The sequence below is a fragment of the Felis catus genome, chromosome A1 (genome assembly GCF_018350175.1).
Source record: "Felis catus isolate Fca126 chromosome A1, F.catus_Fca126_mat1.0, whole genome shotgun sequence".
NCBI lineage: Eukaryota > Metazoa > Chordata > Mammalia > Carnivora > Felidae > Felis > Felis catus.
This window is the reverse complement of record NC_058368.1, coordinates 239,208,696-239,236,334: the sequence shown is the minus strand read 5'-3', so window position 1 is coordinate 239,236,334 and position 27,639 is coordinate 239,208,696. Positions and strand designations below refer to the sequence as shown.

At 44.6% G+C, this 27,639-nt stretch overlaps 1 protein-coding gene and 1 long non-coding RNA gene across 3 annotated transcripts in view; one reads left to right on the top strand and one right to left on the bottom strand.

The window, feature by feature from the left end:
* The window catches only part of SDHA (succinate dehydrogenase complex flavoprotein subunit A), a 30,022-nt gene extending 7,463 nt beyond the window's left edge, over nucleotides 1–22,559 (top strand). For both annotated transcript variants that reach the window (XM_023240036.2, XM_023240041.2), the window contains exons 3-15: nucleotides 891–1,052; nucleotides 3,246–3,389; nucleotides 3,670–3,834; nucleotides 4,712–4,860; nucleotides 5,515–5,639; nucleotides 7,880–8,048; nucleotides 8,839–9,034; nucleotides 9,844–10,015; nucleotides 12,766–12,884; nucleotides 17,567–17,678; nucleotides 17,880–18,010; nucleotides 20,239–20,352; nucleotides 22,233–22,559. In XM_023240036.2, coding sequence (XP_023095804.1) covers nucleotides 891–1,052; nucleotides 3,246–3,389; nucleotides 3,670–3,834; nucleotides 4,712–4,860; nucleotides 5,515–5,639; nucleotides 7,880–8,048; nucleotides 8,839–9,034; nucleotides 9,844–10,015; nucleotides 12,766–12,884; nucleotides 17,567–17,678; nucleotides 17,880–18,010; nucleotides 20,239–20,352; nucleotides 22,233–22,319 — 1,845 coding nt within the window. In that variant the 3' untranslated portion in view covers nucleotides 22,320–22,559. The remainder of the gene's footprint in view (nucleotides 1–890; nucleotides 1,053–3,245; nucleotides 3,390–3,669; nucleotides 3,835–4,711; nucleotides 4,861–5,514; nucleotides 5,640–7,879; nucleotides 8,049–8,838; nucleotides 9,035–9,843; nucleotides 10,016–12,765; nucleotides 12,885–17,566; nucleotides 17,679–17,879; nucleotides 18,011–20,238; nucleotides 20,353–22,232) is intronic.
* A 4,124-nt stretch (nucleotides 22,560–26,683) lies between these two features.
* LOC123380657 lies at nucleotides 26,684–27,619 on the bottom strand. The gene is made up of 2 exons (XR_006586719.1): nucleotides 27,558–27,619; nucleotides 26,684–27,290 (listed from the first exon to the last, which is right to left on the bottom strand). It is a non-coding gene; the product is annotated as an uncharacterized LOC123380657 (long non-coding RNA).
* Between the last annotated feature and the right edge of the window lie 20 nt (nucleotides 27,620–27,639).

Below are 27,639 nucleotides of genomic sequence, written 5' to 3'. Positions count from 1 at the left end.
CTGGGTCTGTTCTGTCCTCTGCTGAAGGCACTAAAATTTGTTTACAAATTCTTTTCTCACAAGCTCACAATAGTTACTGAATACTAGTTGGCACCTTCTCAGTCCAACACAAACATGGTCCTGAAACCGGGGGGTGGTCCTCAGTGCTGAGGCAGTCGCCCAGATGAATCGGACTGTGCCTACCTAATTAAAACAACATACTGGGGCATCTGGGCGGCTCAGTCGGTTAAGCATCCGACTTCAGCTCAGTTCATGATCTCGCGGTTTGGGAGTTGGAGCCCCGCATCAGGCTCTGTGCTGACAGCTTTCGATTCTGTGTCTCCCTCTCTCTCTCTGTCCCTCCCCGGCTTGCACTCTGTCTCTCTCTCTCCTTCAAGAAATAAATAAACATTAAAAAAAAAATTAACCTTTTCTTGAGAAACTTGCTGACCACAGGTGGAGAATCATGATCTATATACTGCATTATGAGCTTAGGTTCACACAAGCATGTGTATGACTATATGGCTGTCAACAGAAAAGGATGAACAGAAAGGATAATGGAGTAGGAAAGCCGTATTTAGAACTAATATTTTTATTTGTGTCGTTGCTTTCCTTTGCTTCCACGGTTCCCTGCTTTGAGGCCGTACCTCTTGTTTTCAACATTTCACTTCATGGTGGGTGTCCCAGGTGCTAGGATGCGTGCTCCCTCTTCGTCGGGTCTGTGTTTCGGTCCTGTCGGTGTGGGGTGTGCCAGCCACACGCTCTGGGTCCTGGCACAGGGTGGAGGCCCCTCTGCTGTGGTTGCTCTTTCATCGCTCCTTCCATTTGGTCTGAGCTCTTGCACCGCACCCACCGTCCCAATGTGTGGCATAGGTAAATGGGTGGTTGACAGGTGAATTGTTCCTTTCCAGATTTCTACGCAATACCCGGTAGTGGACCATGAATTTGACGCGGTGGTGGTAGGCGCTGGAGGGGCAGGCTTGCGAGCTGCGTTTGGCCTTTCCGAGGCAGGGTTTAACACGGCCTGCGTCACAAAGCTCTTTCCTACGAGATCACACACCGTTGCGGCCCAGGTAAGAGAAAGGGGCCCCCTTAATGGTTTTGGCGCCTGCACAGCAGTGCTCAGTCTTCTGCCACAGGCCTTCTCACTGCACGCCAGCCATGTTCCTGTCTCTTTCTGCTCCTTGCACCCACCTGGCTTACTCGCCTTGGGAGTGTGTTCCCACACTGCCTCCACCCCCACTGCAGGAGTCACTCCTAGGGCCTCTTATCGCTCTGCTGCTCCAGTGACACTCAGGTCTTCTCTGAGCACGCACCTAATCCTCTGGCCCCCATCATAGTTTGTCGTCACTGTACTTTCCCAGTCTAAAATGAGCCTGTGTCTGGACTGATTCTTTTGGCCCTGCTGCATCCTTGGCGTGGGCCTCGTTAAGTATGATGATGATGAGCTTTGCTGGTGGCATGAATGTGCAGGACAGAAGAACATTGGCCTTTAAATGCTCAAAATTTAGGGAAGAGGATAAAAGTAAGATGAAAAAGTACACAGTGATTTTATAATTTTGCTTTCTTTCCTGGCACACCGTAGGTGGTACGCAGGTTGTATACAGGTAGTATTCCAAAACTGGAATGAATTGAACTGTTTTTTCCAGTATTTGGAACGTATTTCCTCATAGAGATAGCAGAGTGTGGGGTAACTTTCCAGGAACTAGTAAAAGCCACCCTAATTTCTGTTGTAGCCTGTATTCAGCATGCAGCAACATTCTTCAGGCACTTTGCTACACAGATACTTTGTTCTAAAACTATGTGTTATAAACTGAAAAATAAATGATACATACTTTTGAAGATTACATTGTGTCTAAAAGGAAAAATGGATGTAAACATAAGTCTAAATAATGAGAAATAATAGTATATTCAGATAGTGCAATATTAAAACAATAAAAAGTTAGAAATGGGTAGCTTAACTTGAATGCTGGTTGGAGAAAGTAAGGTTTAATTGGGGGGATAAGACAGGTGGGGACTGGGCAAGTCTAAAGTGTACTCCTGGCGGGGGGGCACATGGCTGGCTCAGTCAGTAGAGCGTGCAACTCTTGATCTCAGAGTCGTGAATTAGAGCCCTGGGTTGGGTATAGAGATTGCTTTTTATTTTTCTTTGAGTAGGCTCTGTGCCCAGCATGAAGCCCAGCATGGGGCTTGAACTCTCGACCCTGAGATCAAGACCTGAGCTGAGATCAAGTTGGACACTCAACCGACTGAGCCACTGAGGCGCCTTGAGATTACTTTAGAAAAACAAAATTGTATTTCTTGGGACTCCTGGAAGACCAGCTGTCTGTGGCCCTGATTCTTACTAATAGTAGCAATAAAATAATAGCATGGACATGTGCACTGGGCCAAGTATTTAGTGTTATTTTAAACTAGGTTTCTCTTTTCTGCTACTACTCTGGTACTTAACAGTTTTTACTAGGACTGTGTTTGGGTTTACAATCGGTGGGGTCGGAGAAGGAGGAGGAAATAACTTGTGATTTTTGCTGCTTGTCTTGTTAGGGTTCCTGGCTTTGTGCTGGTGACTCTTTTCTTGATAACTGAAACATAATGGGAAACTGAGGCACAGCAGCACCAAGCGGGGAAAGAATTCCTGCATGGGTCTGCTTGACTCAGAATCTTGATTGAGGAACATTTGCAAAAAAGAGGGAAGTCAGAAAATGTGCCTTTCCTTCTCAAAAAGAGATGAGTAATCCGGTTTTAAGTGGCGGAGGAAAAGTGTGAGTGTTACATTTGTCCCTGTACTGCCATTTTCTGTGACTCTGAGAGACAGACACGGTAGAGAATGTGACTCTGAGTTTAGAGTTTATTCCTTGACCGTAAGTACTTCTTTAACACATGTCCATAAATGCCACTGGGAACATTTTGTCATAAAATTATCCCAGATAGATTTGCTCAGTACCTTTTATGTGCCAGGTTTGGAGGTGACGAGCATTGCACATAAAACCGCACTTAACCCTCCAGATGGCTCTCGAGTTCAGCTTCATGTCCCTTCATGGGTAAGGGCACTGAGGCTGAGGGAGGTAAGATTTGGCATCTGTCATGCCTCTCCCTGCTCAGGACGGTCCTGTAACCAACCGGACTGCAGTCAGGTCCCTCACATGCCGTTGTTGTCAAAATTAGTTGGCTTTCTCTGAATCCAGTTTTGGGCAGTGGGTGGAAGGGGGATGGGCCTGGAAGGTCCAGGGTTCCCTTTCGTAGCTTGTAAGTCTGCCCTGTGTTTACAGGGAGGGATCAATGCTGCTCTGGGGAACATGGAGGAGGACAACTGGAGGTGGCACTTCTACGACACTGTGAAAGGCTCCGACTGGCTGGGGGACCAGGATGCCATCCACTACATGACAGAGCAGGCCCCTGCTTCCGTGGTAGAGGTACTGTCCTTGCATGGTCTGTTTCTGGTAGAAAAGAGGTCGAGGTAAATGTGGTCAGCCCAAGGAATGGTAACGTTGATGTAACAAGGGAAATCTTTCCTATCATTAACCATTCAGTTCATTTAATAACAAAGTTTTTTCTCTTTTCCTGAAGTGTTGAAATTTTCATAGAACGTATTGGTTTGGGTTTACAGGTTTATGTTGAAATTGTTTAGTGTAAATTAGCGATGAATATCCCGATTCCTTCAAGGTCCTAGGTGTTTGTTTTCATATTTCACAGCTGGAGAATTATGGCATGCCATTCAGCAGAACTGAAGATGGGAGGATCTACCAGCGTGCTTTTGGTGGACAGAGCCTCAAGTTTGGGAAAGGCGGGCAGGCCCATCGGTGCTGCTGTGTGGCTGACCGCACTGGCCACTCGCTGCTGCACACGTTGTATGGAAGGGTGAGGCCACCCTGGGTGCATGGGGTGACAGGACATGGTCTGGTCAGGCCAGGCATGTGGTGATGAGCTGGAAACAGGCCACTCTGGGACAGGTCAGAAGGTCAGCATGTCAGCCCTGGGGTTGCTTAATAAACAGCAGACTAACATGGCAGGATGTATACTTGTTAATTGTTAATTTGAAAGTGTCTATTTTAGAAAATTAAATTGATCTGCCATACCGAAAGTATAAGAACAGAGCAAGTATTTTAGGACTCAGCACCTCTGAGTTCCTGAACTAATTGATTTAATACTTAAGTGTTCAAACTGGACTAAGGTTTGGGGGACAGTAGTTACTGGATAATCAGGGCCTACTTTGGCATAGCCAAGTAATCAATATTTGGAATAACTCTGATTCATAATAATCAGTATTCTGAATTCTTGCTCTCAAATGGGGACAGATTCTTGATTTGCAAATGTTAGGACCCTGGTGGCAGCTTCGGCTGAGTGCATTGACACACGTGTGACAGGATTTGCCCATCCTGCAGCATACTGTGTCATGTTGGGGAGCTGGTGGTTTTGTGAGAGCCCTTCATGTTTACTGAGCAGCTACAGCATCTTCTCAGACATGCATGACATGTGTATGTCCTTCTTACGGTCTGATCTGATCATACAGCTGAGAGCAGGGTACCTTTCGTGTTGATCCACAACAGCATCAGCACTATGGTTGATGCAAGTAAACTCTGTGGCTTCTTTTGCAACCCAGGGTTTACCCTGTCCATTTGTTACACACCACATCAGAGCCCTTGACTTGTTCATATGAGCAGTGTTGCTGAAATGTTAGTTTAACACCCTAATGCAATTGAAACTGTGGGATTCTTTTTTCTTTCATGTTTTTTAGTCTCTGCGATATGATACCAGCTATTTTGTAGAGTATTTTGCCTTGGATCTCCTGATGGAAAATGGAGAATGTCGTGGTGTTATTGCGCTGTGCATAGAAGACGGGTCCATCCATCGCATAAGAGCAAAGAACACTGTTGTAGCTACTGGGTAGGAGTCTAACTTGTATTTAGTTTTTCTGTAGGAAAGTTGGGTCTCCGAGTTTCTTTAAAAAAAAAAAAAAATGGAGGCAGTGACCTAACCCAGGAGCATAATAAGCTTTGCCAGTCTCAGTTCCATGTCTCCAAAGGGGACAATCCTAGCACCTGCCTCAGGTGGGTGAGGAAGTATCTGTCTTCAGTTTGCACCTGAGAGGACCCTTGAGGAAACGGGTCTGGAGAGTCACGTGATACTTCCTGGCTTAACCTGTCTTTTGCTTTAGTGGACACTGTGTTTATACTGATTTCTGGTGTAGATAAGTGCTGTTTATTCACATGATGAAACTAAATTACATTTCTTACATTGTCAGTCCGTTATTTTAACCCTTTACAAGAGTGAGTCCATAAAAAGCAAAAATTTCAGCATTAAAGCAGCACACGCTTCTCAGGGAGGTCGTTCAGATAGCATGAAAGTGCCTTGAAGTATAAACGAGAGTGCCTCCTCCGTCTCCCAGGCTCCCACCCCAGTTGCCCAGGGTAGCGCGTGCAGACAGCACCTGTCACGGTGCTGCGGGCTGCTCTGTCCGCTCTGGTGCCACTAGAAAGGCGATCCTGACGGGACACCATGTGTCACTGCTTTCTCTCTGCTGGCCCTTCTGTTTTCCAGAGGCTACGGGCGCACCTACTTCAGCTGCACATCTGCCCACACCAGCACCGGTGACGGCACCGCCATGGTCACCAGGGCAGGCCTTCCCTGCCAGGACTTGGAGTTCGTTCAGTTTCACCCCACAGGTAGGACGGGACCACTTTCATGGGGTCAGGACTCTCATACCTCTCGATGCCCCTCTGTAGTCCCACACACTAGCACATTCTCAGAGCCCAGCTTGTCATTTGCTCAAGGAAGTTTTTTCCATTTCTCCCGAGGCAGTTTAGGCCACCACCTTGCCTTGGCGATACCTGCTCCAGTAGTAAAGCTGGAGCTTTATGTAAAGACTGTTCAGTGTCCCTCTCCCCAACTCGATTGTCAGCTCCCGGAGGTGGGGACAGGTGCTGCAGTTCACAGTGCCTGGCACATAGTAGGACCTCATCAGTGTTTCCTGAGTGAATGTCCCGAGAGCTGTTGATCAGAGTTGTGGCATGGGCAGATTCCAGTGTTACAGGGAAAACATCAGGCTGTCCAGTAGAGTATAAAGTCGGGACGAGCTATGGCAGATGCGGCCCCCCTGAGATGTTAATGACTATGGTGCCAGTTGTGGGCACATTGAGCTCATCTCGCGTCCTCAGACAGTTGAGTGTGTAAATGTGGAGTTCAGACGGGAGGTCTAGGCTGCAGGTGCAGAATTGAGAGAGTTCGTTATTCAGATATGAATTGGAGAGAGAGATCTGCCTCTTGGGACAGGCAAGTCTCATTCTGGACTTTGTTTCTAGTTGCTTTTCTGACCTGTCAACTGAGGGGACACCACACTTTGTGGAAGTAGCCTCCCACCATGCTAAAGAACCAGACCTGGGTTTTCTCTTTGCTCTGTCAGTATATTTTTTCTGATCCCTGGCAGGGATAAAAAGTAAAAAACGTTTTAGGTAGTTTTTTAATACTGGTTTTGGGGTTTTTTGTTTTGTTTTAAAGTTTACTTATTTATTTTGAGAGAGAACATGTGAGCGGGAGAGGAACAGAGAGACCAGGAGAGAGAGAATCCCAAGCAGGCTCCGTCCTGTCAGCATGGAACCTGACTTGGGGCTCTGTCTCCCAAACTGTGAGATCATGACCTGAGCCAAAATCAAGAGTCAAAACACAATCGACTGAGCCACCCAGGTGCTCCAGGAAATTCTTGTTCTTTTTTTTTTTTTTTTTTCTTTTAAAAGTTTGTTTATTTTTGAGAGAAAGAGACAGTGTGAGCAGGGGAGGGGCCCAGAGAGAGACACAGAATCTGAAGCAGGCTCCAGGCCCTGAGCTGTCAGCACAGAGCCTGACTGGGGCTCAACCTCACCAACCGTGAGGACATGACCTGAACTGAAGTCAGATGCTTAACCAACTGAGCCACTCAGGTGCCTCTGCTTTCTTGTTCTTAAAGCAAGAAAACTCTTCTGGTGTGGTAATGACAGTTTTAACTTTCAGGTGACATTGACATAGGTGTTTGTCTCCTTGTTAAAATTCAGGTGCTTGGCATTCCTTATTGAAGGGACAGTGAGATTAAGGGCAACAGACCTGCCTAGTTGCCAGGTGTACATTTGGCTCTGCCTTCCCAGCTGCAGAACACTGACAAGTTCCTAAGCTATCATTGCTCTCTCTGAAAATAGGGATATTTCCTGGGGTTGTTACAAAACTTAGTGTTGTATACAGCAAGTACAGTATAAGTCTGAACGGTGGTAATTATTGCTGCTGTTAACCAGTTTTTATTTGTTTATTTATTTATTTTAAGTTTTTATTTTTATTTTCAAGAGACAGAAAGAGACAGAGCATGAGTGGGGGAGGGGCAGAGAGAGGGAGACACAGAATCCAAAGCAGGCTCCAGGCTCTGAGCTGTCGGCACAGAGCCCAATGCGAGGCTCAAACCCATAGACCGTGAGATCATGACCTGAGCCAAAGTCAGACACTCAGCCGACTAAGCCACCCAGGCGCCCCATTAACCAATTTTTAGATACGAATTTTCCAAGCTGGTTTTTCTTACCTAGTCACAATTTCATCCTACAAAAGAACATTCTACAATTAAAACAAAACCTGAGATATTTAACTCATGCTTGGTTGTGCTGAAAGCTGAAAAGCTGTTGGAATTGGAATATTCAGCCAAGCTGTGTTGTTACTACATTAGCTGCCCTTTCTCCTCACTGCTGCTTCATTGGTGCTTTTTGTTGTCAAAACTTCCTACTATTCCTTACTTAACCTGTCCTTTGTCTCATTCTGTTGTGAGCATCATGCCCCTTGCATACCCTTTTCCTTTCCACCCCCAGAAATGTATTGGAAAAAAATTTGCATTTGAAATATTGACCTAGCAATTGTTAGGTTATAATCATCTAATTAATTGGGTTCTTTGCAGGTATATATGGTGCCGGTTGTCTCATTACAGAAGGGTGCCGTGGAGAGGGAGGCATTCTCATTAACAGTCAAGGCGAAAGATTCATGGAGCGATATGCCCCGGTTGCAAAGGACCTGGCATCCAGAGACGTCGTGTCTCGGTCCATGACTCTGGAAATACGTGAAGGAAGGTCTGTGTCATTCTATCCAAAGGTGTCTGAGTGCAGACACACACATGCACACCCTCCTTTCTCTTGGGTGGCTGCTATTCATGTCTACATGTGCACATGGGCTGGTGTGGCTTCTGTGTGAGTTTTAGCAACTCACCTACCCCACCCAACTCTGCGTAGGCTGCCTCTCCTCCCCTCTGATGGTTGTTTGTCAATTTATGATATCCCTCTAAAAACCTACATTTTGGGAAGTTAAGCTGGTTTGACTTCAGTTTCTCTCAAATCTGTGGAACATCAATTGTGTATATGAGTGTTATGATAGAGACAGACACTCTGTGTGGGGGAGCAAGACACACATGCCCACAACCTAAGTTAGCATATGGGCCTTCGATGCTGTTTGGGGACCCACATGCATTCGAGACCTTCACTGTGCAGGCTCTTGAGTGCCAGTGCTGCCTTACGATGGTGATCTTTCTTGTATCTTTGATGTTATAACTTCTAGAGATTTTATATTTGGAGTGTTTGCATTAAAAGGACTTTCTAATGCATTTACCAAGGAAAACAGCTAATTGTGACTTCCTAAGACTAGAGTATGAGCTCAGTGAGGGCTGGAAGTCTGTCCATGTTCTGGCTGTGTCCTACCACATTCAGTCTACCCTGTCACAGAGCAGGTGCTCAGAGGAGATGTGAAGAATGGATGGCCACAAGTGAAGGGAAATTTTGTACAGCATAAAAAAATGTGAAACTCGCAGTCTCACATTTTCTATAATTGCCGTTTTTTGCCTCACACCGTGATGTCCTTTTCCACCAGAGGCTGTGGCCCTGAAAAAGATCACGTCTACCTGCAGTTGCACCACCTGCCCCCAGAGCAGCTGGCCATACGGCTGCCTGGCATTTCAGAGACGGCCATGATCTTCGCAGGTGTAGATGTCACCAAGGAGCCCATCCCCGTCCTTCCCACCGTGCATTATAACATGGGCGGCATTCCCACCAACTACAAGGGGCAGGTGACCAAACCAGGACCCTTCCACAGTGGGAAAGAGGGCGGGAATGATACAGGTGCCCTTGCGAGCTCAGAGAAGACCGTTTTCCTCAGAAGGCACTGTGTTGTCGTGCAGGCTGCACTTCCCTTGAGTAGATGCTGCCAGAGGGCAGGGGGCTCGGCCACCTTTCAGCTTTCACTTTTCACTCCATAGTGATGAGTAGTTACTGATAACTTACTGATCCCTCCATAGTAGACAGCCATAGATGTAATATCATTGTTTTTCCCAGCTTATAATTTATTTTACCGTATGATCTCTTGTTACTTTTGCTGCAGCCTTGTAAATTGTATTCTCTTTACAACAAGTACCTTCGAGGGTTTGTAGTTCACCCAGAGCTTTTTGGTTCTTGACTTTTTTGGCCTGTCCTTAGGTGAGGTGACTGGAGATTACGTTCATAGATGAGTAATAGGCTGGAAGCATCTGAGTTACAACTCAAGTCTGCCCTACTCCCTTCCCTTCATTCGAATCCAGAGTCAGAGTGAGGGAGTAGGGGATGAGTTAGAGGTGGTGAGTGAGGTTTCTCGTGAGCAGTAGGTGTGGGATTAAAATCACAGGTGCTGCCACATGGGATCCTTTGATCTCTCTTGGCCTGGGGTGGCTGAGTGTCTGGGTGCAGAGGGCGGAGACTGGACTGACACAGAGAGTTCCCTGTAGGTGAGAGCAGGTCTGGCCTTCACCTGCCCTCCTCCCTCTGCCCCTGCATGCAGACACCCCACCACAGGAAGCAGTCCTGTGCAGACTTTGCTCCTAAGTCTTCAGTCTTCCTTCCACAGGTTCTGAGGCATGTGAATGGCCAGGATCAGATCGTGCCCGGCCTGTATGCCTGTGGGGAGGCTGCCTGCGCCTCCGTGCATGGTGCCAACCGTCTTGGGGCAAACTCACTCTTGGATCTGGTTGTCTTTGGTCGGGCGTGTGCCCTGAGTATCGCAGAGTCCTGCAGACCCGGTATGTGTTTCTCCAGGCTGTTTCAGGAGGCAAGAGGTTGCCATGTCTTGATTTGTAATTGGAAATTTGTTTAGTGATCATGGAGGGGGTAGTCTCTTTTTACCCCCTATAAGTGAGGAAACAGAGCAATCAGAGATTTATATGGTGATAGACTTGAGACTAGACACAGGTTGGGTGAGGGTCTTAACAATTAAGAAGGTAACCTGGTTTTGGTCAGGTTCTGTCCTATAGTCCTTGTGCTCTGCTTAGAAAAGTCATTGTTAGGGAGTTATTTTAAGGGGAGGTTTATCACATAGTTGCTTGCTCAATATAAATTACTTATTTGTAGTGAAATATTTTAAACAGGTATGACGATAGAGTAGTTTTCAGTACTTATGGAAAAGTAATTTAGATTCTAAAAACAAAATATAAATACCCTATTAAAGCAGAAAGGGAGGACGTAATGTACACAAAACAGAGGATTGGGTCATATCCGTTCCTGCATTGATACAGTGGATTCAAGTCAGTGATTGCGTTCTTCTGTTAAAATAATCTGCTGAGGAAAAAATGCCATGTGCTAGAAGGGTGAGTCCCACTGTGAACAGGACACTTACTGTCGCTTTGACATTCAGAGGGTCTTCATGTAGATTGTGTTGGCCCATTTGCTCAGAACAACATGTGAGGGGAAGTCACTGTTCCCAAGGGAAGTGTCGTGGGATCCCCAGGCCTCTGCTCTTCTCGTTACGCTTCATTGACGGTGACTATTTAGTATCAGTTGTGCTATTTTTATTGCACAAAAGCTTTTCGTATGGACATTAAGTTGGTGAAAATCTTACTATCCCATTAGTTAAACACAGCCCTTAGTATATACCATGCCGTGCTCCCCTTTACGTCTGCAGTTAGCAGATACATGTAAGGAGAAGGACAGTTGTATTTTCAGACACCCTCCCCCTTGCTCTGACTACAAGTCCAGGCTGTGAAGGGCAGATGTGGGGCCCTGTCCCAGTGTTTGCTGCAGAGGCAGGAGTTGAACCCACCTGGTCTGATAACCAAATCTAATGCTCATTTCACTATAGCAGTGAAGCCTGCAATCAGATCTCAGAGGAAAGCAGAAAATTCGAGGTTTCTTTTCTTTGAAAAAGAGAAAAAGGAAGTTTTGTAAGAATATCTTTACTTTCGGGGCATCTGACTCTGATCCCAGGGACATGGGATTGAGCCCCACATCAGGGGCTTGGAACCTGCTCAGGATTCTCTCCCTCTGCTCCTTTGCTTACGCACGCACTCATTCTCTCTCTCTCTCACTCTCACTCTCACTCTCAAAAAAAAAAAATTTTTTTTAATATTGTTAGAAAAAATGAATATCTTGTACTTTTATATCTGAAGGATCAGTATACAGTTTTAAAAAGTTTTTTAAACCTAGCAGTAAAAAGGAACAAATTACTCCTACATGCAACAACACAAATGCATTTCAAAACATATTAAGTTGTATGACCCAAGCTTAAAAGGCTATATACATACATCTAACTTTATTTACATAACATCTTGGAGGAGACAGAACTAGGGAATAACACGGCTTGGTGGTTGCCGTCCTGCTCATGGTGACTCTGTGAGGCAAAATGTGCAAAACTCTACACCAAAAATGATAATTATACTTTAACTTTTAAAAACAAAAAGAAAAGGAAAAGCATCACTATATTTTCCCAAATACGAATATTTTAAACATTAAAATGTTTAAACCCTAATCTGGATCCTATTATGATGGTTACAGGAATCCATACCATGTGTCAACATTTGTAGAACTATGCACCTAAAGAAAAATAATTTTGGTAAATGATCACTTTTTAAAAATGTTAAAAACAAAAGCAGAAGAAACCACAACCAGGGGCACCTGGGTGGGTCAGTCAGTTGTGTCCGACTTCGGCTCAGGTCATGATATAACAGTTTGTGGATTCGAGCCCCGTGTCAGGCTCTGTGCTGACAGCCCAGAGCCTGGAGCCTGCTTCGGATTCTGTGTCTCCCCCGCCCCACTCTGCTTGTACTCTGTGTCTCTCAAAAATGAATAAACATTATAAAAAGAAGAAGAAGAAGAAGAAACTGTAACCAGCCTAAAATTGGGGCATGTCACATGAGAGACCAGAGACCAGTGCCCTGGCCCCTTGCAGAGAGCAGCTGTGAGCAGCCCAACTTTACCTGCAAACCTTTGTTTCCTGTTTTTCATACCTTCTGCCCCTTTTACCTCTTGAAAAAAATACATTTCAAAACATGTTACCCCCCCCCCCAAAAAAAAAAAACCTTTAAAAAAATCTTCAAAACATTTATCTTTATTTTTTAGAAAAGCAAGAAGAGCAAATCTTGAGGTTTGGGTAAGCAGATATAAGGGTCTGAATCAGCAAGAGACTTTTAAACGTGCCAGACCAGGTCCTCCCTCGTCTTTGAATGAGGACCACGTGGTGGTGGGTGTGGGTGGTGGTGGCAGAATTGTTGGAAACTGCTCACTACCTGAAGGTGCCAGTTCTCCCTTCTGTAGAGTAATACTGCAAGGTGTCTTTGCATAAATAATTTTTAAGCTTAAGAATAGTTTCTGTTTTGTGCAAAGATTTCTTACTGGATACCTCCTCCTTGCCAGAAATTTTGTCTTTATATGTTTATGGCCCCAAGTCAATATGTGGTGCTTCAGTTAAAGGGTGGCTTGGGTGGAACATTGGCTCAGGTTACGGGTACATTTTCCAAAAGCCATTAAATTCTAGCTTTTTGTTTGTATATTTTTTAAGGAGATAAAGTTCCTCCAATTAAACCAAATGCTGGAGAAGAGTCTGTCATGAATCTTGATAAGTTGAGGTTTGCTGATGGAACCCTAAGAACATCAGAACTACGACTCAACATGCAGAAGGTAAGCACCTGTGCTCTGAAGTGAGCAGGCCATTGTGTCTACAGTCCTGTGCCAGGCCCGGGTTGAGTAGCAAGAGGACACATTGCACACAGAAGGCCGCAGGTAGCAGCCCAGGGCGGAAACTACAACTTCTGCATCCCACCGTGCTTGTATGTGGCTCCTCAGACCCTCTCTTCTGTAGTGTGTATGTCACAGCCTGAAGGGGGAGAGAGAGTGGAAGGTCCAAGAAGGTCCCGGCTGGGAACTTCCTTATACCAGGCTTCCTGAAAGCCCAGCACATCTCATTGCCAAGAAGTTAATCCTATCATCACACCCAGCTTCTAGCAACTCTGGGAAATGGCTTTAAACTGGGGCCATTGTATCCCCTAAATAAAGTCAGGAAGAGTGGAGAGTGTGGGTTTTGGGAGGAAATGGTAATTTGTGCACTAGTTGTCATCACAGTATTTATCTTCTAGATCAGCATGTCTGATGGGATGTTCTCTGAGGATGGGAACATGTGTCTTTGACCACATGTGACTGTGCAGCATGTGAAATGTGGCTAGTGTGACTAAAGAACTGAGTTTTATTCAGTTTCAATTTAATATAAATCGCTACACATGGCTACTGCATTGGATAACGCAGGGTTAGATCAATAAAAGTAGTATGTAAAACAGCTAGGGATCCATCAGGTTCTTCGACTACAGAGATCCTTGGTCCATAAGTAAGATCTCTGTCCACTTGAAATTATTTGTAAGAATTTGTGGAGGCATTTTCCAAAAAGAAGCCACCCTTTGCTTTAGTCACATTCTGGTAAGGAGTCCAGTGGCACAAATGCTCACCACCAAAAGTTGCACCATGCAGCTTTTATAGGACTGTGTGGTTCTGTGTTCAGGTGAGACTGGGCTTCAGGGAGGCTTCCTGGAAAGGTAAGGCAAATAGCATGTGTGAAGGACAAAGGTATGTTTAAGGAAACCAGTCAAGTGATCTGTGCAGGACTTTTGTGGGGTACTGATACCAGGAGTTGGGAGGCCAGCTAGGACAGATGTAATCATTGCACTGGATAGTAGGAACTTCCGTTTGGATATGGAAATGTTGAATCCATGAGAGATTTTGAAATAGGAAACCTTAGAGGTATTCCCACTAAATAAGGCACGTACAGATCTTTGACTTACAATGGGGTTATGTCCTGAAAAAATGCATTTAACACACCTGTCTTACTGAACATTCGCCTAGCTGGCCTTAAAAGTGCTCAGAGCACCTAGGTTAGCTTGCAGTAGGGAAAGTTCATCTGACATGAAGCCTATTTTTATAACAGGGTGTGGTCTGTCTCACGTAATTTATTGAATACTGTACTGGAAGTGAAAAACAGTGGTTGTGTGAGTGGAGATGGTTATTGAGCCTCAGGATCATGGGGCTCAGTGGGAGCTGCAGCTGCTACCACCACCCAGAGTCATGAGAGTGCGCCCTAATGCACACTGCTAGCCTGGGAAAAGGTGACAGTTCCCGGTACGGTTTCTCTGAATGCAGATCCCTTTTGTTTCCTTGTAAAGTTGAAAAATCATTGCTCAAACCCCCATAGGTTAGGGACCATCTGAATTGGTATCTGCTGTGTGCCAGGCAGTATTCTAGATGCCCGAGTCATCCAAAGAAAACAAAAAATCCTGCCTCGTGGAATGTACATTTGAGTTGGGAGACGGAGTAATCATTTTGCTGATTCCAGTAAATACAGTAAGAAAGAGAAAAGAAATGACGAATGTATTGAAAAGGAGTAGACAAAATTATTGCTTACTGATACAATTAAAAATTCCAAGATGGGAAGTGGAAAACTAATAAAAACAATGAAGTAAAGCATCTGGATAAAAGATTCATATATAAAAATGAGTAGCTTTCCAGTATACCTGCAGTAATCCATTTGAAAATGATCTTCACAGTGCAGCCAAAAAGTTTAAAATACCTTGAATAAACCTAACCCTAAAGAGTATGACAACATGAGCGCTGAAGAACATAAAAGAATGTTTTAATTAACATTTACTAGATTCTGAGATAGCTTTTTCCCTTTGCTTTTGCTGAAAAGCCAAGACGTTTGATGGTATGCTTTATAATTTTTAAATTATGTATCATTCTAAAGAAATAGATGAGGTATCTGTTAAATAGAACTAAATCAACAAGCTGTGTTAGTCTGTGATAGAGAAGGAGACATCTAGATCAGTTGCATAGAGTCCAGAAGTAGGCCCAGGCACATGCTGTGATTAAGCATGGGATAAAGGGGTTTTTTCAAGCGTGATGAAAGGTCATTCGGTGAGTGATAGGAAACAAAGGTAGATCCTAAAATAAATTTGTTTTATTTCATGTCCCATTTCTTTTTTTTTTTTTTTTCAACGTTTATTTATTTTTGGGACAGAGAGAGACAGAGCATGAACGGGGGAGGGGCAGAGAGAGAGGGAGACACAGAATCAGAAACAGGCTCCAGGCTCTGAGCCATCAGCCCAGAGCCCGACGCGGGGCTCGAACTCACGGACCGCGAGATCGCGACCTGGCTGAAGTCGGACGCTTAACTGACTGCGCCACCCAGGCGCCCCTCATGTCCCATTTCTTATGAGCATAAACAAGAAAACCATACAGGAATTTGACACATGAGGAGTTTTTACAGTATTTAACCAGAAGTCCACCAGGGAACGCTCCCAGGCTTCTCACTTCTCCCTCTACTTTATGACCATCCACTCCAGGCTCACTGCAGACCACCTCATAATCTTAGCACTTCTTAGTTTGTGTCAGCAAGGAGCCACCTGCTGCTCCTAGAACATTTACCACCAGATCTCGAGGGTGGAGCAAGTCTAGGAACTGCTGTCTCCTTGGGAATTCGAAGGTGGAACCCTTACACCTTTCTGCCACCACTCAGTACATTATGCCTCAGAAGTAAGTCTGCTTGGAATCACAGATCTCGGCCAAGTTCCACAAACTGCCTTCCCTAAATGCACAATGTTCCATTTTAAATAACGGACATGGATTTAAGACATGTACTTAATAGGAACATAGAATCATGTTTTAAAAGCATTTATCAGGGGCACCTGGGTGGCTCAGTCAATTGAGTGACTGACTTCGGCTCAGGTCATGATCTCACTGCTCGTGGGTTCAAGCCCTGCATCAGGCTCTGTGCTGACAGCTCAGAGCCTGGATCCTGCTTCGGATTCTGTATCTCCCTCTCTCTCTCTCTCTACCCCTTCCCCATTCACACTCTATCTCTTAAAAAATAAACATTAAAAAAATTTAAAAAGCATTGGGGTGCCTGGGTGGCTCAGTCAGTTGAGCGTCTGACTTCGGCTTAGGTCATGGTCTCGCAGTTCGTGGGTTCAAGCCCCACGTCGGGATCTGTGCTGACAGTTCAGCCTGGAGCCTGCTTCAGATCCCGTGTCTCCCTCTCTCTCTGCCCCTTCCCTGCTCACTGTGTCTCAGAAATGAATAAACGTTAAAAAAATTAATAAAATAAATTAATAAAAAAGCATTCATCAGAACTTGATTTAACATCTATTTACGATAAAACTCTCAACAAGGCAGGTATAGAGGGAATGTACCTCAGTGTAATCAGGGCCATATGTGACAAGCCCACAGCTACTGTCACACTCAGTGGTGAAAAGCTAAAAGCTTTTTGTCTTAACATCGGAGCAAGACAATGTTCACTCTTACCACTTCATTCAACACAATACTGGAAGTCCTAGCTAGAGCAGTCAGGCAGGAAAGAGAAATAAGAGGTGTCCAAATTGGAAAGGAAGAAGTAAAAGTCACTATTTATAGATGTATCAGATCATATTTGACACAGACTTCACCAAAAAAACTTAGACCTGGTAAGTGTATTCAGTAGTGTTGAAATATGCAAAATCAATACATAAAATCTGTTGTTTCTGTATACAAAGAATAAATCTTCTGAAAGAGAAATTAAGAAAATAATCCCATTTACAATTGTATCAGAAAGAATAAAATACCTGGGAATAATAAATTTAACCAAGGAGGAGAAAAATCAGTACACTGAAAACAGTAAAACAGTTTTCTCATATAGAATGGGCGAAAATATTTGCAAATTATATGTCTGATAAGGGGCTAATATCCCAAAATATATAAAGAACTCCTACAACTCAATAGTGCAAAAACAGCCTAAGAAATGGACAGAAGGGCTGAATGGATGTTTCTCCAAAGAAGACCTATGGATGGCCAACAGATACATGAAAAGATGCTCAATGTCACTCATCATCAGGGAAATGCAGATCAGAACCACAATGAGCCATGGCTGGCTGGCTTAGTCAGTGGAGTGTGCAGCTCCTGGTCTTGGGCTTTTGAGTTCGAGCCTTATGTTAAAAATAAAATCTTTTTTGGGGCGCCTGGGTGGCTCAGTCGGTTGAGCGGCCAACTTCGGCTCAGGTCATGATCTCGCGGTCCGTGAGTTCGAGCCCGCGTCGGGCTCTGTGCTGACAGCTCAGAGCCTGGAGCCTGTTTCAGATTCTGTGTCTCCCTCTCTCTCTGCCCCTCCCCCGTTCATGCTCTGTCTCTCTCTGTCTCAAAAATAAATAAACGTTTTAAAAAAAAATTTTTTTAAATAAAATCTTTTTTAAAAAGGTGAAATGCGTAAGAAAAAATCTAAAGAGTTTAATGATTCTTGGCATGGCTTTTCATATGAATTGAAGATTTACAAATGGTATTTTGTGTTACAGTCGATGCAAAATCATGCCGCAGTGTTCCGTGTGGGAAGTGTGTTACAGGAAGGTTGTGAGAAAATCAGCCAGCTCTATGGAGACCTAAAACATCTGAAGACATTTGACCGAGGTGAGCATTTCTGTGGGCCCCTGCACACAATTGGGGTGCTGGGCATTTGCAAGGGAGGCTGCCTCAGGGTCCTGTCCATCCCACTTAGTGCTGACTTACCCGTCCTTGCTATTTGTGTGGATGCTGGCAAGCCCGTAGCTACAGCCTGGAGTACCCATCTGACTGGATCCTGTCTCTCATGGGTGCCTTGTGTGTCCTCAGGAATGGTCTGGAACACCGACCTGGTGGAGACCCTAGAGCTGCAGAACCTGATGCTTTGTGCACTTCAGACCATTTATGGAGCGGAGGCTCGGAAGGAGTCACGTGGTGCTCATGCCAGGGAAGATTATAAGGTGCGCCTTCACAACATACCCTATTTGCACATCATGCCTTCTCTCACCTGGCCTTGCTTAGTCCCTAACCCTGTACTTTCTCTGCATTTCACTCAATTTTCCCAAAAGTAAATTTTAAAAAGTATGCCCTTTTCTTCCCCCCCTGATAACTTTTACACTTTGGTATCACTGTGTTTACTACCAGTGTGACCTTTTTCTTGGTTTGGATCAGTATCTGCCTCTGCCAGTAGCACCCTGAGCAAAACACACCTGAACTTTACTTGGTCAAAGGTTACTGTGCAGTCCGAGTATTATTGCCAGAAAATGCTAACTTACTGACTTAAAATGATGAGGAAATCATCATTTGAGACCTGATCTCATCTTGGGTCACTTTTTAAAAAATTTTTAATGTTTGGTTGTTTTTTAATGTTTATTTTTGAGAGAGAGACAGAGCACAAGTTGGGAAGGGACAGAGAGAGGGAGACACAGAATCCGAAGCAGGCTCCAGGCTCTGAGCTGTCAGCACAGAGCCTGACACAGGGCTCAAACTCATGAACCGAGAGATCATGACCTGAGCCGACATTGGATGCTCAACTGACTGAGTCACCCAGGCGCCCCATTGGGTCACTACTTTTTTAAATGACCTGATTTTTATGCAGAGTACAGTTGTCAGATTTTTCCAGAACAGAGCACTCAGCATATGACAGCAAAACATCAAGGAAATGGGCACTCGGGAACAAACACGAATTTAGGATGGAATATCGCCAGGACCCGAGCCACTTTCCAGACAGACAGGCTTTGGTCTGGGACAGTATTAGTGTTCCTGGTAGCAGGCTCACCAGTCAGCTGTGAAACTTTGTTAATTTACCTTCCACTGACTGGAGCTGGATTAGATTAATATTAATTAAGCACGTTTGTCACATGTACTGAGAACTAGAAGCTTCTCTAGGCTGTTGGTTGGCAGTTTGTGTGATGAGATGAATGAGTTTTCATTCAGTGTTAGCAGATAAGCAGGTGGAAGCTGCTTCCCCTGGGAGAGCTCACCTGTAGGTATGTGTTCAGAAATAAGGGAAGGTGGGGCACCTGGGGGGGGGGGGGCGCAGTGCTCAGTCAGTTAAGCATCTGACTTTTGATTTCATCTCAGGTCATGATCTCACCATTTGTGAGATCAAACCTTGTGTCGGGATTCTCTCTCCTCTGTCGCTCCACCCCTCTCCCCCGCTCATGCTCCTTTCTCTTATAAAATAAATAAACAAAAAGGGAAAGAAGGTGCTAGCCCCACTTGCTTGCCTTCCCCCGCCACCACACTCACCTCACTCAGCAGAAACAGAAGCAAAGTGTTTTTATTTTATTTAATTAATTAATTTTATTTTTAAGTAATTTGTCTCTACACCCAACATGGGGCTCAAACGCTTAACCCTGAGATCAAAAATTGCGTGCTCCACCGACTGAGCCAGCCAGGTGCCCCTGGTTTTCATTTTAAGAGGCTCTTGTACATTCTTATTCATCACTATGTGCCGGGTATTCCTTAATAGTGTTCAGCTTCTCTTTGAGAGTTTTTGAACAAAATTTTAATATAATTGCTAGAACTGAAACATTTCAATAAAAGCTGAAAGAAGATGAAAGTTCCCAGAGTACAGAGCAGAAATACAAAGTATTTGATAAACTTTTAAGTGCATAAAAGATCTGATTTCCACACCCAACCACCCACTGGTTGTAGAAATGGAGCTCTGAGCTCATGGTGCTGCAGACCCACTGCTAGCTCTGTGGCCTCGGTGGATTCTACCCTTGTTGGGACCTGCGCCGTGGAGGCCCTGGAGTGAGGAACGGCCTGTCTGGGAGCCCCAGGGTGGACAGGTCCTCTGGAGGACTGACCACTGGCAGATGGATCACATGTCTCATCTCTCCATCCCACCTGCATTTGGGACTCAGTTGCACTGTTTTTCACATTGTGTGTTGTTTTAGATCAGATCTACACAAAATGGTTTTTCATTAGGGATTGTAGAAGGAAGGGGCATGGGTTGAAAAATGGACTAGGAATGTCCCAGCTCAGAACAAGGTCTGGTTGGGTCAGTGGATACCTCCTTGTTGGGTGGGATCTAGGGGGATTCATAGCAGACTGGTCTCTCATGTATCATTTCAATGAGTTTGCCATATTTTCCGGTTAAATTGCTGTTAGAGAAGTAAGAAACTTTAAGTGTGATTGTTAGTGGTATTTTCTGAAATACACTTACTTTCTCTGGCCTCAGGAGCGGATTGACGAGTATGATTACTCCAAGCCCATCCAGGGGCAGCAGAAGAAGCCATTTGAGGAACACTGGAGGAAGCACACCCTTTCCTATGTCGACATCAAGACTGGGAAGGTATATGGGGGCATGTTCTGTTCACGTAGCGCTGACAAATACGCTGTCCCACATGTTCTAGAGTTCAGCGTATGACGGACTGGGAGAAGCAGCATGGATTTAAGTCGACCATTGACAGATTTGAGATACCACTGGAAAAGACCTTGTCAGTCAGCTTCTGTCTGGAGGCAGAATTCAGCATGGGCAGGTGGTTCAGAAGGGCTGGTCTTCCACAGCTTAGCACTGGGCAAGGAGTGAGCACCCAAGCCTGGATAGCAGGGGAGGGGATGAGGATTCTGGAGCCCATAGAGAGCAAGATCAGGGGGTGGGGGTGGGACGGGAAAACACTCCTTTCTTCCCATTGGTCAGACCACCTCAGGGTGCAGCTTCAGGGAACCCAGGGTATGCTGTGCAGCCCTTGGCATTGGCCTGGGCACAGCAAGCAGGGGAGGGGGTGAGGGTGCTGGGAACAACCAGCTACAAGTACAATAAAGGCTCACAGTCTTACTCCACCGAAGGGTAATTCACCCATTTGACTTTTCTCCTGGGCATTAAGAGTCTGAAATAAGATACAAAGTGTGTACCCTTAAGCTTTTCAGGCTTGTAAGGGATCATCTGAATCATTTGTCTCAGTCTGCAGAAATTGCATTATGCTTTGTCGTCATCACTTTATACAGAGTGCCTAGTGTCTGCTATTTCAGGCAGGTAGTGATTTTCATAATTTTGCATGAAGGCTATTTTCTGACAGTGTATGTAGAAAGATATCAGACTGGGGCCACCTGGGTGGCTCAGTCAGTTAAGTGTCTGACCGTTGATTTCAGTTAAGGTCCTGATCTCACAGTTTGTGGGGTCAAGCCCCGCATTGGGCTCTTCACTGACAGCACAGAGCTTGCTTGGGATTCTGTCTGTCTCTCGTGCTTTTCTCTCTCTCTCTCTCTCTCTCTCTCTCTCTCTCTCTCTCTCTCTCTGCGCTTCCCCCACTCTCGCAATCGTGCATGCTTTCTCTCAAAAATAAGCAAACATCAAAAAAATTATTTAGAAAGGTATCAGATTTCTGTCTCAGTACAATCCTATTTTTGGTAATGTTCAAGACTTTTTACAATTATATAAGAAGTAAGTGCTCATTTTAGAAAGTATAGAAAGTGCAAGATAAAGGAAATTAACATTTGTAAGATCACCAATCACAGATACCCCTTATTATTATTTTGAAATTTTTATTTGTGAAATTTTGAAGTTTATTTTGAAAATTTATTTTGAAATTTTATTTCATTATCATTTTGAAATATTTCCTTCAGGTTTTGCATGTATGTTTATACACTTTTCCTTATATGTATGTTTATATACTTTCCTTAAATATGAGTAGAAAAATATATAGTTTAAATGTAATTAAAGGATGACAGTATATACAGGGTTTCACCTACTTCTTAAGCATTTTGTAAAGCATCAAGAATTTTGTACATTGTTATTTTAATTGCTGTATTTCACTACATGGATTTACCATAATTTACATAGCCAGTCCCCTGTTGTGCTTTTAGATCCTTTTTCAGTTTGTTAGTGAAAAATACTCTAGTACATATTTGTGGTTTTAAGTTCCTGAAATTTGCCAATTTTTTTTTTTTTTTTAATTTAGTTTGAGAGGAAGAGAACAGGGGAGGGACAGAGAAGGAGACTCCCAAGCAGGCTCTGTGCACTGTCAGTACAGAGCCCCATTCAGGGTTCGAACTCACGAACTGAACCGTGAGATCATGACCTGAGCTGAAATCAAGAGTCGGGTGCTTAACCGACTAAGCCGCCCAGGTGCCCCTACAAATAAGTTTTATAGTTAATTTTTCAAAAGAGCATAAGAGAATGCTGTTTATGTGGTTTTCTACAAGTTTTGTCTATCAATTTTTCTTTTTAAGGTCTCCTTGGAGTACAGACCCGTCATTGACAGAACTTTGAATGAGGCAGACTGTGCCACAGTCCCTCCAGCCATTCGCTCCTACTGATTGGGCCAGAGGTGACCGACTTTGTACCCATGTATAATAATAGCTCATGTGTGCTTTTATATCATAACTGTCCTATTGATACCCTGTCCTCAAGGGAACAAGGGTCACCATTCGAATAGGTATCATCTACCTGGTGGCCAGAAGCTTGCCAGTAATCAACAGCCAGGAAGTGTGAGGCTTCATTCTTGTGAACTAATAAAACTGGGCATGATTCTTAAATAAACATAAATTACAAACCTATTTCTATTCCAAGTCCATTTATGAGCTTATACTGTTTGACTTGAGGCCTGTTTGTTGACCTGAAATATCGAAATCCAGAAATTTTGTTGTAGTATATAATTAAGTAAAAATGAATTTCGATGCTGACAGCACATGAAAGAAATAAACACATTCTCCTTGTTCTTAGTAAGCAAATGGTTTAATATGTGAACATGTGTCCTAAAGTATTTAAATAACCGGATACTAAAGGAAACAGATGGATTTCTTCTTTCCCCACTTGCTTTCAGCTGCTACTTGGGGTCTCCTTCCTAGTAATTGTCTCAGGGCTGGCTTCTGTAGACTCCAGTCCACAGCAGGTAGGGTCATTGATATTACTGTCTGTTTTTCAATTTTAAGGATGGTCTTTACAAACTTAGTATGCAAATATGTAAAACATTTATGTTCTTTCAGAGTCCCTTATATTTGGAGCTAACCTCCTTAATTGTTCCTGCATTCTCTCCCTTCTCTCCCTCATAGCAACCACTTTAGTTATCTTCTTAGCTAAATGTTTAAAGAGAAGAAGAAAGAAAATCTGTATTTGCATTACGATGTATAGACCATTGTGCATTCCTTGTCTGCATATTCGGAGGTCACTCCTTATCAGTGAGTCTTTGTTCCTTCCTTTGGCTGCATGAGTGTACCTTACCCTCCAGTGATGGGCATTTGTGTTATTTCCAGTATTACAGATGCCACAATGAGTAACTGTGTGCTTGAAGTCATTTTCTTCGCCAGTTTTTTTGAGGTGGAGTCCTAGAAGTAGAATTGCTGGGTCCAAGGGTAAATGCACATATTGTTTTGTTAGACGTTCCCAAATTCTCTTCCATAGGGGCTGTGATGGAGGAGAGTTGCTGTTTCCCACAGCTTTGCCAAGAAAGTATGATGGCAAGTAAGAGTTGCTGATTCCTGGGCTGGGGGAGGAAATGTTTAAGATGAGCCTAAAAAGGTGTCTGAGCTGGAAACCGTCAGGGAGCACTGGGGCCAGAAGAGGCATTGGAGCCAGCAAACAATGGTGGCTGCATTGATTGAGACTGAGTGACTATATTAAAAACATGCTGTTGATTTATAATGACAGTGTAAAAACTCAGCCAAAACTAAACAAACAGAAACACACAATTAAGCAAGTTAGGCACTAACTACTAACACTGAAAATGGGCAATTAAAGGAAAATCATGATTATCCTGCCTTTTATCCACACATTGCCATTCAGGGTAACCTAGTTAATTAGGAATGTATTTTACAGAGGAATTCCTTCAGATAAATGAGTAAGGACTGATAGAATTTAAAGACCCCCTTTTTGCAATCCCTAATGTGGTTCTGGAACTTGCCTGTGAATCAGTCACCTGGAAGGATTGTTGAATAATTCCTAACCCACCACAGGACTTCTGGTTCCATAGGTCCTGGGGTTGGGCCTGAGAATTTGCATTTTTAATATGTCCAGGGACCACACTTTGAAAACCACCTGCACAGGATCATGTGGTTCAACAAACATGAAGGGGGTGATTTTCAGGAGAAAACAACAGGTGCAAAGACTACTGACAACTTCAGACCTCCATCCCAACCAGCAGATGGAACAAGGTATAGCCAAAGCATTTTGCAGAAGTGGGAGTATAAATATAGGCACCTCAGCATCATTTAAGTGTTAAGACAATGAATGAAAAGGTAGCAAAGGCATGTATGTGAAGCATGATAAGACAACAAAAGTGCTGATTGGTTCCAAAGAAGTAACTGAGGGTGGCATCCTCTTTATGTCTGTCTGCTACTTCTCAACATGGTGAGACCAAGAAAACCGCTGGGGAGTGGCTGGTCTGGAAATGCACATTTCTATGGGACAGAATATTTCATACTGGAAATGTTTTATACATTGTGTATTCAAGGTTTCTAGGAGAATCCACACGTTGAAGGAATTGACAGACCAAAGATATTTAAAAAAATGCATCAAAGTAAAAAAATAGAGTACTGCCCAGAGAGATGTGAATCATTTCTAATCTGGATAAAAAGAAGCAACAAAATTAAGATACAGTACAATACTCAGACTTAAATACTGTCCATAGCATTAGCCATAGCCACATAGCTATTGTTTGCTAGATTTATATAAAATTTAAAATTAAATTCCCAAGTCACCTTGATTCATTTCAACTAGTAGCTATAGGTAGCAAGTGACTCCCACACTAGACAACAAAACAATCCCATCATTGCAGAAAGTTCAATTGGCCAACACCAATATAGACATTTACTATTATCTTACATTAAACAGCATATATTTGATAAACTGACCACTGCTCAGAAACCTGAGTTAAATAAAAAGTGGTAGGTCATTCTCTAGCAATACTAATTCTGTAAAGAATATTGATTGGATAGGATGTAGAGGGCTGGGCAGTCAGCTGTCCCCTAGAATTCTGCACCAGAGTCTGTAAAACGGAAAGTGACACAGGTCTCCATGTAAATGTCACAGTGTAAGCCATTACTGATGTGAAATGAGGCATAAATAATGGATCAAAGTGGCTTCAGAGGGAAAGCTGTAAGGGTGGATAAATACAAAATATGTGTGTGTGTGCACATTCACGCGCAAAAACAAATGGGCACGAAACTTATTTGGTCATCCATTTGTTCACTATTGAGGGCTTAGTATATGCCAAAGACATAAGATAACGAGGGTAGACTGTGAAGTGTGAGGAATCCTAGCACCCAGAAAGAGCCAACATTTAGAAAAACTCTAAGGATAGTAATAGAGGCATTTTTCAATTAGCTCAGAGATATTACACCAAAGGAAAGACTGGCCCAACATTAGACACGTGATGTGCAAATGTTAATGGGAGGAAGAGAGCAGTGCTGTCTTTCAGTTTACTTCTCTACTTTCCCATCCAGGAGCACCACCTACATGGAAAGCTTAGAACAGACCTGGTTAGGAGGGAATTGAATCCCAAGATCGGCGAGGGGATAGGGCAAGTACATCAATACTTTAAGTGATTGAGTCAGCAGGACTAGGCAGGGGATGATCTGCCTCTTTTCTGTTGGCAGAAGGTCTCCCCTGTGGCTGCGCAGCATTTTCGTAAGGAGGCAACAGGACTCCAGGCAACACTCCCATCAATGGCAGCTGGAGGACTCAGAGGCTTGGTCCTGCCCTCCCAGTACAGCATGGGCTGTGACCCACCTGCCGTGCTCTATCCAGCCTCTCAGAGCCAGAGACGTTCATTAGAAATAAGGGCCATGGTGAAGGGAGGGATGCACCAGGCCAGTCTCTGCTGAAGCCTTCTAGATTGATCTGTACATTTGGGTATATGTTGGTGGGAGGAGGGGGAGAATTTTCCCTAAACCTTCATTTTCTAGTCATTAATCTCTAAGAGTCAGCCTTGGGGCACCTGGGTGGCTCAGTCGGTTAAGCGGCCGACTTCAGCTCAGGTCATGATCTCTCCGTCTGTGAGTTCGAGCCCTGCGTCGGGGTCTGTGCTGACAGCTCAGAGCCTGGAGCCTGTTTCAGATTCTGTGTCTCCCTCTCTCTCTGACCCTCCCCCGTTCGTGCTCTCTTTCTGTCTCAAAAATAAATAAATGTTTAAAAAAAAAAAAAAAAGAGTCAGCCTTGCCCTGACAGATGATGCAGGAAAGCAGAGCTAGGCCTGGCCTAAAATTTCCTTGCCTGTTTGACCTTAGGCCAGCCATCAGTAAAACGCAGACCCTGGTGGCTTGCCCTGAGGCGCTGGTGTGAGGGTTACTCAAAGGAACACTGACACACTAGGGTAGAGTCTCACTCCTTGTGAGCATTCAGCAAGTGCTCCTTCCTTTGGATGGTTCATTTTGCACACCTGGAATGAACAGAAGGCAGAACAGAACACTTCTAGGCCCTGCAGATGGTGCTGGCTGTGGCCATCCAGGTTGGGGACTTGGCCACAGGTTGGTGGAGAGTGACACTGTCAGGAGAGGGAGGCCAGGGCCTGCTGCAGTTGCGGAGACGGTTCTTGCTGAAGTTTCCCTACAAATCGTGTTGCAAAATCAGTTATTAATTTTGTGGAGTTAGAACAGAAAAGGAGCCAGAGATGGGACTAAAGATGGATTTCAGAAGCCACAGATCAAAGACCTGTGGAAAATTCTAGAAAACATTATTCAATAACTGATGTGAATGAATACTTTATGAGAAAATTAGAAACTTTTTGAATTCACTAAGTCATGGGAAAACCACACGTTAAGAGTTTTGTAGATTAGCACTGTAGGTGAATGCCAAAGTCAGAATATTTTAATTTCCTTGAAGAACCTGCAAGAACCCTTCACATCGTGTGGTGGTTAGGATGCAGGAAAGCGGGCAGAGAGTGATCCCTGGTCATGTCTGTGGCCGGGCCAAGGGCCTGGATGATGTATCGGCGTCCTCAGAGAAGGGGGGCTCTGGGCTAGAGGCCAGCTCCTGGACTCTCGGTCCTTCGGGGACTGGGAAGCACCGTGGGAGGGTCTCGCCTCAAGAAACCCAGCCATGAGGACCAAACAGCACTTAAAATCCCAGGGGCTGGAACAATTTCCGGGGTCTTCGGGAAGCCTCCTGCAGCGCGCTGCGGTCCCCACGGGGAGGTCTCCCCTGCGGCGGTGTCCAGCAGCAGAACCGCCAGTGAGGTGCAGGCCGCGCAGGGGCGAGGTGACACGACAGGAGGACACGTGGGAAGTCTGACACATTCCAGAAAGACGCGTTCTTCCCCTCGGCCACGCTCACTTTGATGACTTTTTAAAAAGCTTATTGATTTTGAGAGAGAGCACGAGATCAGGGGAGGAGGAGGAGGAGGGGGAGGGGGGGGAGAGGGGCGGGGAGAGAGAGAGTCCCAAGCAGGGCAGGACTAACCCCTAATCCTAACTAACTCTAACTCCACCCCGGGCTCGAACCTGTGAGATCACGACCTGAGCCGAAAGCAAGAGTCCCTCGCATCCCTTTGATGACTTTTTGATGCAAAACTTAAACACGCTGGGGGGAAACCGCTGTCGCCTTGCGGGTGTAAGCGGTACCTGCGCCGGGTCCGTGGCCCTGGCAGCGCGCACGCGTAGCGCGGGATCCGCACCCCCGCGCGCCAGGGCGTCGGTGTCGCTT